Source organism: Temnothorax curvispinosus, unplaced genomic scaffold (assembly GCF_003070985.1).
Source record: "Temnothorax curvispinosus isolate PA1 unplaced genomic scaffold, ASM307098v1 QBEX01015383.1, whole genome shotgun sequence".
NCBI lineage: Eukaryota > Metazoa > Arthropoda > Insecta > Hymenoptera > Formicidae > Temnothorax > Temnothorax curvispinosus.
The window spans coordinates 38,499-56,474 of NW_020225163.1; the positions used below are offsets into that span (position 1 = coordinate 38,499).

At 45.5% G+C, this 17,976-nt stretch overlaps 2 protein-coding genes across 2 annotated transcripts; both read right to left on the bottom strand.

Annotated features, from left to right (window-relative positions):
- Positions 1-9,002: 9,002 nt before the first annotated feature.
- LOC112465607 (late secretory pathway protein AVL9 homolog) lies at positions 9,003-15,333 on the bottom strand. The gene is made up of 9 exons (XM_025033224.1): positions 15,015-15,333; positions 14,733-14,930; positions 14,421-14,649; positions 14,157-14,346; positions 13,537-14,074; positions 12,923-13,057; positions 12,459-12,847; positions 12,224-12,312; positions 9,003-11,890 (listed from the first exon to the last, which is right to left on the bottom strand). Exons 1-9 carry the CDS (start codon positions 15,081-15,083, stop codon positions 11,682-11,684), a joined length of 2,046 nt encoding a protein of 681 aa, XP_024888992.1. The 5' UTR covers positions 15,084-15,333; the 3' UTR covers positions 9,003-11,681.
- A 379-nt stretch (positions 15,334-15,712) lies between these two features.
- On the bottom strand, positions 15,713-17,411 carry LOC112465611 (SUZ domain-containing protein 1). Its single transcript, XM_025033229.1, has 4 exons — positions 17,325-17,411; positions 16,872-16,933; positions 16,587-16,767; positions 15,713-16,516 (listed from the first exon to the last, which is right to left on the bottom strand). Exons 1-4 carry the CDS (start codon positions 17,367-17,369, stop codon positions 16,325-16,327), a joined length of 480 nt encoding a protein of 159 aa, XP_024888997.1. The 5' UTR covers positions 17,370-17,411; the 3' UTR covers positions 15,713-16,324.
- Between the last annotated feature and the right edge of the window lie 565 nt (positions 17,412-17,976).

A 17,976-nucleotide genomic window follows, 5' to 3' on the forward strand; every position in this document is an offset into this window, starting at 1 on the left:
TATATATATATATATATATATATATATATATATATATATATATATTCAGTCTCATTATTACTATATATATATAGTAAGGGCGGTATATACACACACACACACACACACACACACACACACACACACACACACACACGCACACGCACACGCACACGCACACGCACACGCACACGCACACGCACACGCACACGCACACGCACACACGATTGAATGAGCCGCACTGCCGCCGTTACTTTCGAGAATCACTGCAATCCGTTAAAGACATTATACACGTTCACGATGCGTGACCGGTCGTTGCGCGTTACCAAACGGCGCAACTTTGTTTTGTACGCCGATGTTTAACGATCTTTCCACTCTACGATCGAGTCGCAGGTATTATTCGCACGCGTTCAAGTTCGGCGGGAAAATTGAGAAAGTAATGGAGAAAATTAATCGTCGCGGTACACGATAAAATTAAAGCCACTTGGACAGGGACAGCCGAAATGCATCTGGCTGTTCGATAAATACGAGCAAGTGAACGCGCGAGCGAAACGCGCTTGCTCGCGCGCGAGTGCAGTAGCGCAGTCATTGAACTCGTCGTCGGCCACAATTTTCATGTAAAACGGGGGCAAGGCTATTTTATTCGTAGTGCAGCCTGGGATAGGCGAACGGACTCGCCGTAAGAGAAGATAGACGTGGCTCGTCGAGGCGCAGGTTTAATTGCGCAACCAAAAACAATGCACTTTTACGACACGGCGTGCAATATCGCGCGACGAATCCAGAAATACTTCGATTTCATCGCTTAAAAATTGCACATTACCGTCGTCGACTTTGTTACGACACACGCGCAATAGACTTCCCCAATTAACGCCAAGAGATTTTTATCCGTGCCTCTTCGCTAACCTCCGTGAGCAAACCGTGGCATGCCTCGAGGCATGCCTTTAGCTTTGCATGACGTATGCGACGTTTACAACGCGGAGAAGTGTCACGACGGCGGCAACGGCCATCGTGGAATTTCATTCGTTCTACAAAAGGCGCGGAGAAAGCGAGGCGCTAGCAACAATGTGAGAGACGTTGCTCATGATATATCGCGCGAGCGGCTCTACACTCTACACGGCGAATTGCATTAACGCGCGCGCATCCATCGGCCGCCGGCCGAACCTCCGCATCCTCCGAAAAAGTGTGCCATCCGAACGAACGCTGCCGAACGCAGCAGCGTCAGATCTCCGTTCAGTGGCACCGCGATGACGCCGAAAAACGAAGGTCCATGATGTTGTGGATCCGCCGGACAATGCTGAAACGTTTGCTGAAACGCAACACTGAAATGCGAAGGTTGTCGAGAGCAGCGCCGAGCGTCTCTATCGTCGCTTCTGTCGTGACTGGCGACATTTGGACAGGGATTAATTAGAGACTAATTAGGCGATGATTTCGCGGGGGGGATCTATTATTCTGCGAGCCGCTGCCGCGATAAAAACGAGAAAAACCAACGCGCTCCATCGCGATCAATGAATGCGCGAGTTCAACTTTACGCAACGTGGGACACATGCTGCACGATAATCATCGCATTCCTCCGCACAAGCAGATCTTTATCTAAGAAATAAATACTTTGTTTCCAATACTGGCAAGTGTCTTTTTCTCCCTTGTCCCGCGATAAAAAACAGAAGGCATTAGGTCGGTTAACGTGTGTAACATTATCGAAAGGTTCAGACCCAAACAACATAATGTTTTGATTTTGGGCATTGTGTTGGCTGGGGAATTGCCGCGAGGTTTATTATTTTCTTCTTCGTGGAAAAAAAGCTCTTCCCGCACAATTAGCTACGTAAAGTGACAAACTCGCAATTCGTCGAATCTGTCCGATGAACGTTTATCTTAACGAATTCGCGACAATCGTTTGAGAGATAACGCGTGGCTGGCCAAACAGGGGTCAACTGAGACCTTCAATATTATATCTCAGTGAATGCCGAAAGAACGCCATAATCAAGAGTTTACGGAACTGAGCTCTCGGACATGTAAAAAAACGGGTCGTTGAAAATAATAAGACGACGAATTATCCGAGATAATCATTTTACGATCCGCGAGGAATCGCGTTATCGCCTTTAATTTTCATAATAACGAAAGATTTCAAAACAGTTCCGCTATCGCCTACGAACGTTTTCAAGGTTATTTACGTATCTCAAGCGTATTTTTACGCGCAGGATGAACAAAAAATTACTGCTAACAGCTATATGTTTCTGGCTTAGCTCGATGGAAAATAAGTTTTTGCGGTTGCCGAAGAGCACAAGAGTGGCACCTAACGTTCACATCTCGTAATACATATACATAAACGTAATTGAGCGACCAACCGACGGTGTGTCCGCTCTCGGTTGATTTCGCCTCGCGTTACTTATCTAATCTCGCGTATTATAAGTCCGAAATAACATCCGTATTTTCATCCACCGGGCGTCCCGAAGTTCTCCTAAAGAGAAGGAACGTGGGAACTGGGAATCCTCAGAATCAAGAGACACGGTAGGTAATGTCTGCCGCCAAGTATACGCACAGCGCGAGACCGCGAAAGTCGCGAGTACCCGAGATTATTGGATCTCAATAACGGCTGAACCGATTAAGTTCCGAGTAGGCTCAATCGATAGCTCGGGTTTGAATTATATGATAAAAGTGTTTTTAGTTTTCCTCTACGTACCTCACGAATGAAGATATCGTGACGCAAAGTTCGAATCTGGAAATTTACATTTATTTAAGAAATACGGGAATACATTCCCGAATCGCTTTCGATCCGTCTATAGATCTCGGAAGATCTCCCCGTCGTCAGCACTTTCGTCAATCGGTTAACAGCGGCGAAAGGGTTAAAAATAGAGGAACGGCCAGAGTTTAAAGAGTGGGACGTGCATGTCGAATATGGGCACTTACCACCACCAGAGTTCCAGCAATTATCAGTCATCCCTGTTTATCCATTTGCAGAGTTGGCACTACATTATAATTACACTGATCCAACTCGCTGGAATGTCTCGCGGCACGTTGGTCTTTGACGTCGTTTGCGGCGGCGTCGTCACACGCGCCGGATACACTTTTCATGAGCCCTAGTGCCGCCCGACAAAACTCTCAGCTCCGCCGCATCGCTTTACACCAATGAGAGCACCTGTCTCATTATTGATCTCACACTACACTCTCTCTCGATCGTGGATGTACCGGGTGGGCCACACCGCATCCGAAAAGCATCCGTAAAGGTTTCGCGCACTCCCGATTTTTGCTGGCCGGCTATCCGGCTACCCCCGGCCACCCCCCGGGGCTTCGCCGACAGGATCTCCTCTCTGCAACACAGCACGATCACGCGCGTCGTCTCACAGAACCGCCAGAACGCTGCGCCTTTTTTCGAGCCGCTTTTCGATCAAACGGGTCACATCAGGCCCGCACGGCGTGAACCTCGTCGAACGATTATCGGCCGGCGCGGCGCCCGTTTCGCAGGACTCGCTGCGAATCCGTTCGTCTCGAGAAGACACGTGCGCGCACGCTAGGTATACGTTACGAGAGCACCGTTATCCTTTTATGACGACCGCGTCATCATCCTGCGAAGGAAATCGAAACTAGCCGAACGGATCGATCGGATCAACGAGGCAAATCGATCGCTTTTCAATTAGTCCCGTTCCCGTCTTGCGGATTCGCTATGATGGACGACAATCGTTCGTTCAATCGTTCGTTCGTTCGTTCGTTCGAGCGCTGTCCGTGAAAAATACGTGAATACGAAGGCGAAGGAAACCTGGGAGAGAAAATAGTGGATGATCGACGGCGAATCGACGCGCGCCACTTTGCGCGTCCTCGAGTATCCTTATCCGCGCCCGAATACGCGAGATTTTCTCCTCGGGAATAATTTCTCCGTATACGCTCGTCTGCCGTAATATCGGAAGGAAAGCCAAGCCTGGCGGGGGACGAGGGGGGACAAGCGAGACATGCCACGACGTAAGAGGTATTCTACCAGGTGCAGCAATGCGCATAATGGCGGCGTGATGAATCAAAAACCCATCCCGAACGTGCGAGATTCGCGCGAAAACTTGAAAAATATGAAACGCGCGCACGATGGACTTGTCAAATCTGTTTTCTACGTCTCGCGATTCTCTTTTCTCTTTGTCCTTTCGAAAAGCGAGGGAAGGAAGATATGAATGCATCTGCAAAGGACGACGCTCGACTTCTTACGAACCTGAGCAAATCCTAAGAAGGGAATCGCAGAGAGACGAGGTTATGTGTACGACGCAAACCAAGGGCGCCGGCATTTTCGAGGACCGCTCGGGCTTGATTAAAGCCGAATTACGCGACGAATCGCAGCGGCGCGCGATATCGCGTTTGATCGATTCGAGCTAAATTCTGTCACGTATCGGGATGTAACACGTAGGAGTATAAAAGTCGCTCAAATCGAACGAGGATCTCCTCATTCAAAATTTTAAAGATGGCTGATAATTCGAACGATTTTTCCCTACATCTGCGAGAATCGTTTAACGAAGTGTACTTAATAACGCCGCGACGAACGCCCGATCGTGGAAGTCCCGTGGAATTTTTTTTTTCGCGCGAATCGCAGTCTTATAGGATCGCGTCTTATACGGTTCGTCGTCAGTCGTGTCCTGGCCCTTATTGGCTCCGATACCAGCGTCGACAAAATTACAGCGCAATAATACCGACCGCGTAGGCGCCGGGTTTGACCGAAGAGAGAGAAAGCAAATTGAATCAAGACGGTGGACCGGCCGTTTAATACCGCCGATCGGCCGATCTTTGCGATTCGTCCCGCGATCCGTGAATTATCGGCCACGATTGGCTCCGCGCTTGGATCCCCGACGGGCTTTTAACTTCAACCGTTCGACCCGCTCTCGAAAAACGGCTCAGTTTGCGTGGTGGACGCGCGAGAGAGCCAAACGTGAGACGAGGTGAGGTGAGGTGAGGCGAGACGAGGCGAGGCGAGACGAAACGAGACGGGACGAGATGGGACGGGAGGACGAGAGGACAGGACGGGACGGGACGGGACGAGACGGAACGGGACGAGACGAGACGAGACGAGACGAGACGAAGTGAGGCGAGGCGAAAACAACGGCGGCGACGACGACAAGGCGATGGCTCGGGTCGTCGAGGCCTGCCTGCTTGCTTGCCTGCCTGCTTTCCTCTTTTCCTCCCTCAGCCCTCCCAGCCGCCACCCAGTCTCCTCGCGACGTCCAGCCAGAGAGACTTGGAGGTTACACACGGCAAGTAATCGATTTACCAACTCCAACAACGCACTCGTCGAGATCGCAGCGAGAGACGATGTCCCGGCGACGTTCTCCGACGACGCGCGCGACTCACTTGTTTTCTTCCTTTTTTTCCTCTGACTCCTTTTACGTCCTCCTTTTCTTCGCTCTTCCCTCGTTCCGGCGGCCGCCGGTCTTTCGCGCTCTCGCGAAAACGACGCGATTACGAAGAAAAGTACGCGCGACGACAGGGGATCAGGCCGCTCCGGGTTCTTTTCCCTCCGCACCGCTTCCGTTTTCTTCCCCCGCACGCGGTATGTCTTTTTCTCCGTCTTCCGCTCTGGTTCGCTCCGCCGTCCCTTCGCCTCCTTCTCTCTGTTCTTTCGTACACGCGTGGCAAGCAGCGCACTTCCTAATACGTTCCTGTCTCTTTTCGTCGCGCGCGCGCCCGAGCGACCGTTTCTCTTGCTCGCCCTCACGAGGCGAAGGCTGGTCGAAGCGGCGACACGCGCTCGTGAAATTTCGTGACTCCGGAGCGAGCAGCACGCGCCGTTCACCGCATCTCTCGTCGCATATGATAGACGCGGACAAAACTTCCTTCCCTCTCGCACCTTCCTCTCCTATCTCTTCCCTCTCTCTCTCTTTATCGGTCGGTCCTCTCTTACGATCTCTCGCCTTCGCCGTCCTTCTCCCTCACGGCATAGCGCGCCTCGTTTATCGGAAGAAAGGAGGAAAAACTCATCTGGAAGATGGCCGCCGCCTGCCAGTCACCGATTTCGCCCTCTCTCGCATGGCGCACTCTTTCGCGACGGCGACGGGGGCCACCGCAAGCCACCCGGGGAGGCCGCGGTTCACCGCGGTCACGATGCACCGGGTCGTTAACTGCGACCCTGAGAGACGCGGGGGGATGGGGAAGACGATCACCCGACGTACACACGACGATCACACAACGATGACGGTGACAACGATGACAACGGCGGCGACGACGACGACGATGACACAAGGAACGATGACACGGGCGAAATCCGCGAAATCCTAGATGCCGGTAACGCGCGCGCGTGTCGGCCGCACTCTCGCTCGCTGGCCCGACAGTATTCGTACTAAAAAGCTCACCTCGGCAGGAACCGTAACGCACTCTCTTCTCGATACACAGAAGCGCAAACACGGAGGCAACACTCTCGTGACATGTACACACACACATGCACACTCCCGCGACGACGTGGTAGCGTAGCGTAGCACGCGCAAGCGAGCAAGCGCGCGCGCGCGCGCACGCGGCCTCGTACGTGTACACACTGCACTGCACCGCGCGTCACGGCACAGCACGGCACGGCACGGCACGGCACGGCGCGGAACAGAGCGGAGCAACGACGACGGTTCCGCGGACACACGCGCGCGCGAAGAGACACGCGGTCTTTTAAAAAAAGGCGACGCGGCGCCGCGTCCCTTGGCGCTTTACATATATATGTTTCCTTTTCTCTCTCTCTTTTTCTCACTCGCGGCCAAATCCGCGATTTGCGCGCGCGCGCGCGCGCGCGAGGCCAACGTAACGCGATGCCCGAATTCCTCACGAGGTAAACGCGCGGAGCCCGTCTGTGGATGTGGACGTCTCTCGCTACACTCACACGACTCACGAACGTTGCGACGCGGAAATTTTAACAGCGACGACGGCGGCGGCGGCGACGGCAACGGCAACGACGACGACGACAGTGACGTTGCCAGTCACACACCATGGCGTTCGCACACGACCTCCTCTGTCTCGCTCCCGCAACCCGCAAGCCGAGCGGCACCTTACGGCTCTTCGGCTATTATCGGTGAGCTACGATGTTTATTCGGCGGCGCATCGGCCGACCAGTCACGGCTCGCGGCGAGATCATCCCCGGTTCTCGCTTTCGTTTCCCTACTAGCCGTCGCCGCGCCGCGCGCCGTTCCGCCCGTTCCACTCCTGCCGCATCGTCCCATCGCGCCGAAGGGTATGATTTTTAAGGCGCGCTCACACTGGTCAAACACGCAAATGTCGCAAATCAGGCCTGTCTAACCTGCGGCCCGCGGGCCACTCGTGGCTCTTTCCCCCGCCACGGAGCTCGAGCTCGACTCCCCCCACTCTTCCAGTTGGTTTCCTGACTCTTTCCATATTTGACACGTATTCCTAGTTCTAGCGGATATAGCATCTAGCATCTTAGCTTGCTTATGAGCTTACTGTTCTCACGTTACGACGTGTATGCACAGTACAACTTAAAGGCTTAAACCATATTATTAAAACTGAATAATATTTCAATAAGTTATTTATTGATCGGCCTGACTGGCAATAATTGATTAATGTTAAACGACGTTTTGATCTCTAATTTGGGTCTCCTTATCAAATTACATTTAATGCTGGAACAAAATAAATTGCCGGTAACAAATATAAAATGGAAACAATAATGCAAATTACATATTCAACTTACATGGATCATTATGCGTCAAAAGTTATAAATTACTATAGTCATCGTTAAAACTTGTGTAACGGGGCGATAGAACAAAGGAATGTAAACTCATACACTTTTTGTTTTATTCGTTGACTGCGCTTGACTAAAGGTCAATCCAGACAAACTTGCATAGCGCATAAACATAAGCATAAAAGAATTGATTGGTCCATACGCATGTGCATAAGGAAATAGACCAATCCGTTTCGTTATGCGCATGGTTATGCACCTATGCAAGTTTGTGTGGATATAGCTTTACAGAGTTTATTGTGGAATTTATTTTTAATTTACACTTTTTGTTTTACTCGTTGACTGCACCTATTTGGCTCATAGTTTTTATTTTCTATTTACACTTTTGGTTCACGCGTTACCTGCTCCGATTTGATTCATTTTTATGTATTATTGTCGTGAATTTAGACTGCGCCTGATTGAATTATGTAGATCAACTTCGTCGAATTTTATGTATTATCTTCGGGACCATCATGTATTTTCTTTACGCTGAAGATGACACAAAAAAGTGTCGAAACGTCCGTTTTTATTATAATATATTTATTGTTACGATAATTTGATTGCGCATTAATTACCGCGTTTGGTTCCTATTGCCTCCTTATTTCCTTTACTTATTGATTTATTCAGGAAAGCCTACTTTTATTTAATTTATATTATATATTATATTCTGAAAAAGTCGCATATATATACCGAGATATCACCATCAATACCATACTCAGTTATATTGCTTTATGCGTAAATAAGAATATGACACGCACTTGTGCTCTGTATGCGTATTCTTAGTTACGCATAAAGCCATCGAATATAGCTATTCTACTTCTACTCATGCTGCGAGAAACCGCTGCCCCGATACTACTGGATGGTGGGGGAAGTCTGAAGTGGTAAGAGTGGGAGCAGTGGCTCCTTCGCTTCGAGCAGTTAGACAGGCCTGTCGCAAATGATTGAAATCCGCGGAAGTCGTAAAGTGAGTAAAGTAGCAGTCTGTTGGCAGATTGGTAACAGATTTGATCAGACATGTCAGACGGTTCATCTTCCCTCTTTTTCTTCTCACATTGAAGAAAAAAGATGAACTGTGCAAGAAGTTCAGCTAAAAAGAACACAAGAACAGGCCTTATGTTAGCAGACTCTGCTGGCAGAACATAAACTGAATGCGGACGCAGTACGCAATTGATGTCGATCTGCTTACATGTCCGATCAAATCTGTTACCGATATTTACGCCGATACGTTGCGTAAATTATCGGCAATTAAAAAACCTGCGCCGCTCTGTATCTCGATAAAAACAAATATCGTGGATCTCTACAACGTGATTAACGATAATCTGCCGCTGCAAAAAGAACCCGAGAACGCACATTCAGAATTAGATATTATTTCTTTTAATATTTTGACGAATGGTGGTACTCTACAGTCATAGGATACAATACAGTACAGTACAATAAGTCGTTTCTCAGATCGTGACACTCCGTTCTCCTTACATTTTCGTAAGCTGTACAAACTTGCGTTTTATAAATATATAGAAAACATATTCAGTTATATCCAATGTGGGCGGGAGAAGGAGGGTCTTAAATAACTTCTTGCGATAATATAATCACATCTAAAGCTGTGCAAAGGGATCGTCGAATTTTCTGCTTTTATCATTTTTGTTTCGATCGGTGATAAATCAAATAGAATATTTTATACATCGAGCGCGTTCGTAATTCGATCGCAAAGAGAAAATCTTAACAACTATACAATATTAAGATCCTGCAATTTCGCGAAAAAAATGCCGCTGAAAAATATATTTGTGTTGTAATAAATAAAATGTATGTACAAACGTCGTGTTATAAACGACTTCAAATAAAAATGTATACGAAACGTTTATGTTTTCTGTATAATAATGCTAAAGACAGCGCGAGCAAAATTCGTTATTCGCATAAATTCAAATATATGTCGTTCGAGGAGGATTCATAATTTTTCTATGATGGCAAGGGATCGAAAAAAAAGTCGATCGTTTATCAAAGACGATAATGTTATCGAATGTTTAATAAAATTATTAAATGTCCAACGTCGATTCCGTTTATTATATTAGCAGCTTGGCCGTTTTTCGCGTCTGAATTTGCATCGCGCCGCCGTTTGCAAAATACATTTCGCCCAGACATCGATACTCCTAAAAATGTACACGCTCCACATTTGGCACACTTTACTCATATAAATAAAGACATACCCTAACACCCCGACGAATTCTCTTCGAAGAAATTTAAATCAAGTCGCAGATTATGACAAACTAAATATCACAAAGATGCACCTATGATACCTTAATCTAAACTGGCGTGTGAACCGTTTATTCTGAAAACAGTGGTGGTTGTGTGTACGAGGACAGATTTAAATGAGATAAAATTTGCCATTGAGATTAGATATTCTCGATCGTTTTCAATATAAACAGCTCGCATAATTACTACGTGTCGCCTTTTATTAAATAACAGCTTAAAATTTGACAGATCGATTTGACAACTGTAACAAAAATCGATATTTAGCGCCAAATGTGGCCGTTTGAGATTCACTTGGTTAACGTAAAAACGGTGTAAAAATAGAGCGAATATTAAGTACGATTAAGCTCTAGAAAGGGGCGAATCGTAAATTAATAATACCTCCTACAAAACGCTTTTCGCGTAACTCTGCGAATATTATGGCGAAGAAAAACTTTCTTACCTTAATCAGATATACGTGTTACTATATAATGACTACGCTAGTAGCACTACAAATGATCTACATGGGTGCTCTAAGCTTAATTGAATCGTAACTCTGCTACGATGATTAACGGCAGCTCTTCGTTCCACGAATGATCGTCCACGATCTTGGCGATAAAGCTAACAATTTATTCCGACAAGGATACAGTCAGCTTAACAACTATCTATCTCGATTTAGATCTTTCATTACCGATCTATCGAATTATGAGGGAGCGTCGTGTTGTAGGTACACGAAACTAATCGTACGGTGTAATCTCGACAATAAATGGAGGTAGCAATATTGTCAATAACAGGATTAGCCTTAGTGAAATGAATTATGGAACAATGTACAATGTTTATGTCTTGTCGGATATCGGCTGTCCCAGTTCCGAACTTTCCGCCCATCCTCTACATGTAATCCGCTACTCACGACAATACAAAATATTGAAAACCCTGCAGATAGAAATTTGCTACGATCGATAATGTGCGATGTGGCGTACGTCAAACATGCCACTCTTCTCGCGTTTCTTTTATATGTGCCTAAAGGATAATGTACTCTTTCGATCCGAGCGGTAAATAAGACGTAAGATCTCGTCGAGATGATACGCGAACCGCGCGAAAAATCATCATGATAATCGCGATGTAAACGTGCGCGTAAACATTTTTTATATACAAAGGATACAGGTACTTCTTAAGCGAGAATATCTCTATGTATAAACGAAACAATAATATTATTGGATGTAATATTACATGTGTAAATGTAGTATAGCCTTCGAGAATAGTTCAGATTTGCGACTGAAAAAAATGCTTTGTCTATTACTTAGGTTTAAAATTGATTGACATTTTTATAGTGTTGCTTAATTGCATGCAACATTGAAAAAGTTGAGTACAAGATCACTGGCGATAGTTACGTGTCTTTTCATAACGAAATTATATCACATATCTTACAAACAATATAGAAATTATATATACAAAATATATTTGACGGAAATTACAAAAACTTGTACTCAAATCAATAATATATCGGCTTAACTAGCATTTGCCGGACAGCTTAAAAAATCTCCTATATATCACATTAATATAGTCTGTTGTACGCGCGTACGCGGGTTTACTTTCTTACTTCACAACTTCTCTCGCTAAAACTGAAATGCTTTAAAAAATTCGGTCGTTTAACAAGCACGTCGTACACGACGTCTTGCAAGGAATTTTTTCGTTTCAGTTTTACGTATCTTTATATTACGCTCTGTACCAATGTCCGATATCTCGTATTTTTAGCTTGGATCACACGTGATCGTTTTTTCATTTCTCATCGGCATATGTTTTCGTATTAATCAAGGTCTACGGTAAGATCCGCGTTATTGGTGGCAGAGAAATTCAACTCCTCGTCTTCAACAGACTCTTTGTCCGTGACGCTGGATACTGCGTGATGGTTGTTTGTCGTCTGATTGTCAATCTTTGCCTCATCGACCGGCTGAACTGTTGTCAACGTGCTCCACCAGTTTGAGAACGCCCCTTTTGCTTGCGACAGCGCTCCCCCTTGTAAATTGTTAGTCCCAAGAATAATATTTCTATGCACACTTTTCTTCCTAACTATGCATATTCTGATCGCATTGGACGTTAATCGAAATTAAGCGGAACGTCTGATTTAATATTCCCAATTATGATTTTTTTTCATATAGTAACTAGACTTAAAACTGCATGTAAATATAGAATATAATAAATACGAAGAGTTGTAAAAGGTATTTTTTTTATAGATATTAATATGCAGTTTTAAGTATGAAAGAAATATTTGTACTTAGAAATTAATTGACAATGCATTTAAATGCTCTATGGTCCGGGTTATATTTAAATCAAGTTATGCAGCCTTACCCACAGCTTTCCCAGTAGTGGCCACTGCGCGCCCAGTCGATGCCATTGCTTGATTCAACTTTCTGCCACTTTCCGTATTTTGCATCGTGCTGAAACAACAAATGTTTTTGTTTTCTTAAACACTGTACTCTTGATCGGATAAAATAAAGCATAAAAAGCAATGAACCGAATTAGTAGTCTACTTCTTATTCCTTGCACTATAAATTTATACTTTATAGTAGAGATTGGTACTTACTGTGATAAACGTAATTTCATATCTTGCACCGACAGCTGACCAGCAAAGGGATGACCAGGCTCGATATTGAGTATTTCCGGTTTGTTCGCGCTACACCACGCCTTGTAATTATTTGTAGCGCGCCACGCGGACATGAATGCTGCATTGTAGTGATCCGACTGACGAGTATCCTGTTGCATGGATGTACGCAGCATGCTCAATAGGTACACCCGGAACTGTGTTCTGATCCATTCGTCGCCACCCTCCCATCCCACCCCGTCCAGAAAAATATCCTTCCGAGGCTCGGCTACATGCCTTACCACGTAATCGGCGAATCTCAAGTCCTCCGTGGTGAGATGCAGCTGCCGCCTCAGCTCGGGATCGGTCGCCTCTATCCGCGTGTTTTCAACCTTTTGTAAATGTAGCATACGATTATAAGTTAAACACAATTTATATTCAATTCCCAATCAAATATACATATATACCTCGACTAGCACATCGATTAACTGCTTCTTTTGTTTAAACAGCACATTTGTAGCGCCTACTATATATCCTCTAACATTAATATCCCCCAAGAGATCCAAATAGGGCAAAGACAAGTAAGGTAAACAGAGATAACCCTAGAACAGATACATATTTCTGCAATATGCAAAATGTTATCCGAATGGAATATGCAAGGTGTTTCCTAAATAAGTAAAAAAATTGAAGAAAATGCATATTCCGTGACTTATTTTAAGAAGAAAAGGTCCTATGAACACAAAGCCCTAAACTGCTTCGTTTTCAAAATACACGATTCGACAAAGATGCACGCCCCTGATGGGTCTAAAAATGTTTTATCGGTACCGGAAAATGATTCTTAATACCACATGTACGCAAACCAAATTTGAATTAAATATCTTTAAATGTTTTCCAGATTTCCGAAATTTTCACATTTTTATTTTACAACTTTGACATTCTGTATTTTGAAAACGAAGCAGTGTAGGGCATATGTTTATAGGGTCTTTTCTGCTTAAAACAAGCCACGGAATATCCCCTTTACTTTTTTTGTACTTACTTAGAAAACACCCTGTATCTATGACAAGTAATCAGGTATCATTACCTTTGTAAATAACTCTAAAGGTAGGCCGCACAACTCCGGATTAACATGCGCAATTTGCGTAATGTTATTCGTTAATCTCGCGTCAGAAAGCGCATCGCTACTCGTGTCACGAGGTAAACTATTATCCGTGTCGCCCGTGCTTAATGTGATGGCGTTTACACTATGTACTCTGTGTACGTTATCGTTCGGCTTCGGCGAATATTTAGAATCGCTTTCCTCCAGGTAAGATTCGGTGCATTCTTGTGCCGATTCTATTTCGATGACCTTCATACTTAGATTTTCATTGTCGTTATTATTCTTCTGTAGGGTTACATGCTGTAGTCCGTCCAAACATTTACCCTCCATCGACTCCATAGTTTTGTTGTCGTTAATGCACAAGGAATTTCTATTGCTGTTATCGTTGCACTGCTCGTGGCTCGTGGCGTTTGACATATCGTCTTTGACGATGCGGGTGGATGACAAGTTGGAATCGTCGACATTATTCGTTGATATTTCTTCCTCATCGAAAGTCGGAATCGGAGACATCGGCCTGGATGGTCTGAAGAAAAGAAGGATTTGTTTATTGAACTTTACTGCTATCAATCTCGATAAATTTACTTATTAAAGTATCTCCGTAGTACCTCACACAAGCCGCTTGTTGGAGACCATGTTCAATCATGTCTGGATACAGTGACAGTAGAGTCAATATCGTGGCGCACAGTGGCTGTACAGGTGATTGATAAAAGACTATCCTTTTCTCAAGCAAGAGCAATTTAAATAAAAGTAACACTTTGTGACGGAATTGCAATATAAAATCTCTTGCAGACAAACCTGTAAATAATGTGTACAATGCAGGCGGTGTGACTAAAATATCATTGAACATAAATTTGTTGATGGATAATTACCAACAAAAATTTGCGGCGGTATATGACTTTCGCCGCTCATACACGAATTAAGATGATGATAAGTATCCTCCAGTAAGGATACTTTACTAAAATCTCCTTCCTCGAAATATGCGTGTGTTATCAAGGCCATTTTTACCTGAATGTGTCCGTACAGAGGCAAAGTGCTTAGCACACAAACTGACTTCTGAACAGTGCCTCTTGTTATGTCAGACGTACGATTCTTTAGTTTCTGCAAACACAATAACGTTTGGCTTGATATTTATACGACAAGTTAAAATTTGTATACATTAACGTAGAATACTTTTGTAATACCTCCACAGGTATTTGGCGGAAGCATGAAATGCCGTATATCGTACGTTTCGGATCGTTTAGACTAGGTAAGTGAAAATAGACTGTGTCCTCGTCGTAGTTATGGGAACCGTCGGGCAGGGCGAGCGTGGGCAGATACTTCCATCCCAACGGGCACTCGTTAGGCGCACCGGGCACCAAAGGTGGAAACGAGTATTCTACCTAAAAAGGTGACATTAACGTTATGAGCACGCCTTAGACGCGATTGAAAACGAGGAAGGCAGGTTAATTGGCCTGTCACTCTACCTGACAGCCTTTCTTGTGGTGAAACCCGATGACGATGACGTGAAGAATCGGCCCGCTCGATTCCGCCATCCTTACGGCTCCGGTGATGACAACGCGACGCGGCACTTGCGGCACCCGGACACCTATTTCCACGGACAACTCGGCAACATTATTTCAAAACCGCGAGAAATATCCGTGCTGCGGGCTGCGGGACGCAGACGAGCTGATAGCGGCAGACGTACAATTTGACATGCGCCATGACGCATTTACACATGTGTTGAGCGTGCATGCGCGCGCATACACATGCACATATACACGCGCGTGAAGCGTTATCGCGAATATCACGCTTGAACGCCTACTACCCAGTACCCAACAGTGTAAATTAATTTTTAGTACATACATTCGGGAAGTTCTTTACGTTTGAAGATAATTATATCCGCATCGTATCTAAACAATCTCGAGTCGTAACTGCCGATTCAAGAAAACATTGCGATTGCAATCAAGAAAATTTAAACAATGTGTGCTGTAAGAATCTCAACAATTGAAATATGTACAGTTTTATAAACTTGTCAGATTGTATATAAACAATTTAATAAGTAATTTTCCCAATTTATGCTACTCTAAGCATAATTCAACATGAAATTGCTAAGGCGTAATCTCCCTTTTACATCTACATGAAGTTTGTATACTATTCGTAGCCGAGGTCAATGAAAAGTATCTCTGTTAAAAGTATCTTTGATTTAATAACAAAACGAATCACATATCGCAAATATAATTGTACATGTATATAATATATGTGTGTATATATACAGGGAGTTCTTTTATTACACGGTCCAGATACTTATTACACAATCCATTAAATACTTCCACTTACTATACAAGTTTACAAACTGATGCGATTCATTTTCTTCGTTTGTAACAAATCCACGCCTCCGTCTTATTCCATTATCTAAATCGCAATTCCGTCGTAGAAAAATGATTATATCTGCATGCATATTCATACAAATATAAACATATAATATAATTATTTTTCCTGTCACATTTGTCTCTTTTTCGATTATGTCATGTAAGAGAGCACTAATCGAATGTAGCGTGGTGACATTGGCATTTCGTTTTCGCGTGGCTAAGTCCATTTTCTCTCAAATCCTTGCTGGGCTGAATCTACGCGTGATGACAAGTCGCAGGACGCAGCTCTGAGAATATCTTGTCCGCTCTGGTCGGGAGCGCAAAGCTATTCCGTGTCATCGGCCTCATAGCCGTTCTCCTTCCCCGTGGCAGCGAGTAGGAAGGAGAGGAAGAAGATGGGTGGAAAGAGACAGTCGGGAGACGCGCTACCTGCGTACGTTGAAGCCCCGGGTGCCGTCCGGGCCGACAGGCATGCGAAGAACGTTGCTGGGCAAATTATTGCCGTTCGGGGCACTCGACTTTGCCTGAATCTTGTTGATCTCCTGCGCCGTTTTCTCTTCCGGGCTCTTCTCTTCCCCCAGGATCCTCCTGCGTGCCTCCGCATATTCCTGCTCCCGCTTAGACAAATTTTTTACGTCTCTCATATGTTCGACAGGACAGGGCGAAAAAAACAGTGCGTTTACATACCTGCTTCAAAGATTTGATAGGCTGCTTGGGTTTGTCGTCGTTCAGTGGGCCATCGCCACTGCCCCGCGAGTCCGCGGTCGGTCTCTTTAATATCTTTACCATGGGCTTTGGAGGTACGTATTGAGATCTGAGGCCGTCTTCTCCTAATATGATCATCCTCGTGTTTGCATCATTACTGGCCCTATGTCCAAAAAGTCATTGAATATGTAATATATATATTGTTTCTAAATGACTTCAAAAAGTACAGAATGGAAAAAAGTTCTAGAAACATTCACCTCAACCTACCTAGAAGATTCTATCTCTTCCTCTGTGTTCAACCGAAAAGCCTCCAGTCTTTTGTCGAGTGCCTGAAAAATCCATCATAATTTTACATTCCTCTTCTGTAAGACGCGACAATAAATGATCTCCAGAAAGAGATCGAGTAATATTAGGAAAAGAAATATTTCTACGCGAGCTCAACGATTTGGAACATTCCATGCAAAAGTATGTCCTTATGGTAGCGTAAAGTACTAAGTACGATTAACAGTCGCGTATATCAATCTATCAGTTACGAACGATGTACGTACGAAAAATACGCGACGATTGGGACGTTTCGACGCGAGGAAATGCGAGACGACGAGCCTCGTGGAGTCCTCTCGTCATCGAAGGAAATGGAGCACAAAGGAGGTTATAGGTTATAGGTTAATCGTCCCGTTCTACGTCAGACTCGAAGAGAGAAAACTCCGGAACGCGCCTTACCCCGGATTCCTCTATCTGCTCCCAACTCTCGAGAACGTCGTCCATGGTCCGGGTGCGTCGCGACGCGAGTTTCCGCGGAGATCCGGAGCTCGCGTACTGCAACGTGCGAACGATGGCGTGCGGCGAGAACTGGGGGAGAAGTGGAAAACGGTACGCCCGTCGCCGTCGCTCCGTGCGGCTGCGGCGTGCCGTGCGTGGTCAGAATGGTCAGAAGTCAGAATCGGGGACGGTGTCGGTGCTGCCCAGCTGCCCTGCGCCCTGCATCACGACCCAAGCGGGATTGGCGGTTCATTGGAATCGTCGACGTGCATTTTCAGACGAGTGAGTCCGCCGTTCCGCAACGAGGTCACCGGTCGGAAAGTCGAAATTCGCCGCGTGCAGCGTGCAGGCAAACCTGTCGGCCGGAGATTCGTGACACCACGAGGGACCGAGGCCGAGATCATCAGCCGAGATGAACGCTTTTCGCCGGGTGTAATCAGGATTTGGAAAAATCTCTAGGAGCTAGGAGCTCGTCGACGGGCGACCAATAAGCGCGATGGACGAATTCTCGTGCCGACTGCCGATCGGTGCTTCCGCTCCGCTTGCGCCTTTGCCTGACTTTGCGCGAGGATCAGTTGACGTTTTGACATCGTGTCGACTGTGTGGTGTGTGG

Coding starts and splice junctions, on each gene's coding strand:
- LOC112465607 (XM_025033224.1), bottom strand. CDS start 15,083: ATGGCGGAATCGAGCGGGCCGATTCTTCACGTCATCGTCATCGGGTTT. Junction 14,650..14,732: donor TCCGCCAAATACCTGTGGAG/GTATTACAAAAG, acceptor TTGTGTTTGCAG/AAACTAAAGAATCGTACGTC. Junction 13,058..13,536: donor CTTTAGAGTTATTTACAAAG/GTAATGATACCT, acceptor TATCTGTTCTAG/GGTTATCTCTGTTTACCTTA.
- LOC112465611 (XM_025033229.1), bottom strand. CDS start 17,369: ATGGACGACGTTCTCGAGAGTTGGGAGCAGATAGAGGAATCCGGG. Junction 16,934..17,324: donor AGCAGATAGAGGAATCCGGG/GTAAGGCGCGTT, acceptor TGGATTTTTCAG/GCACTCGACAAAAGACTGGA. Junction 16,768..16,871: donor GAAGAGATAGAATCTTCTAG/GTAGGTTGAGGT, acceptor TTTTGGACATAG/GGCCAGTAATGATGCAAACA.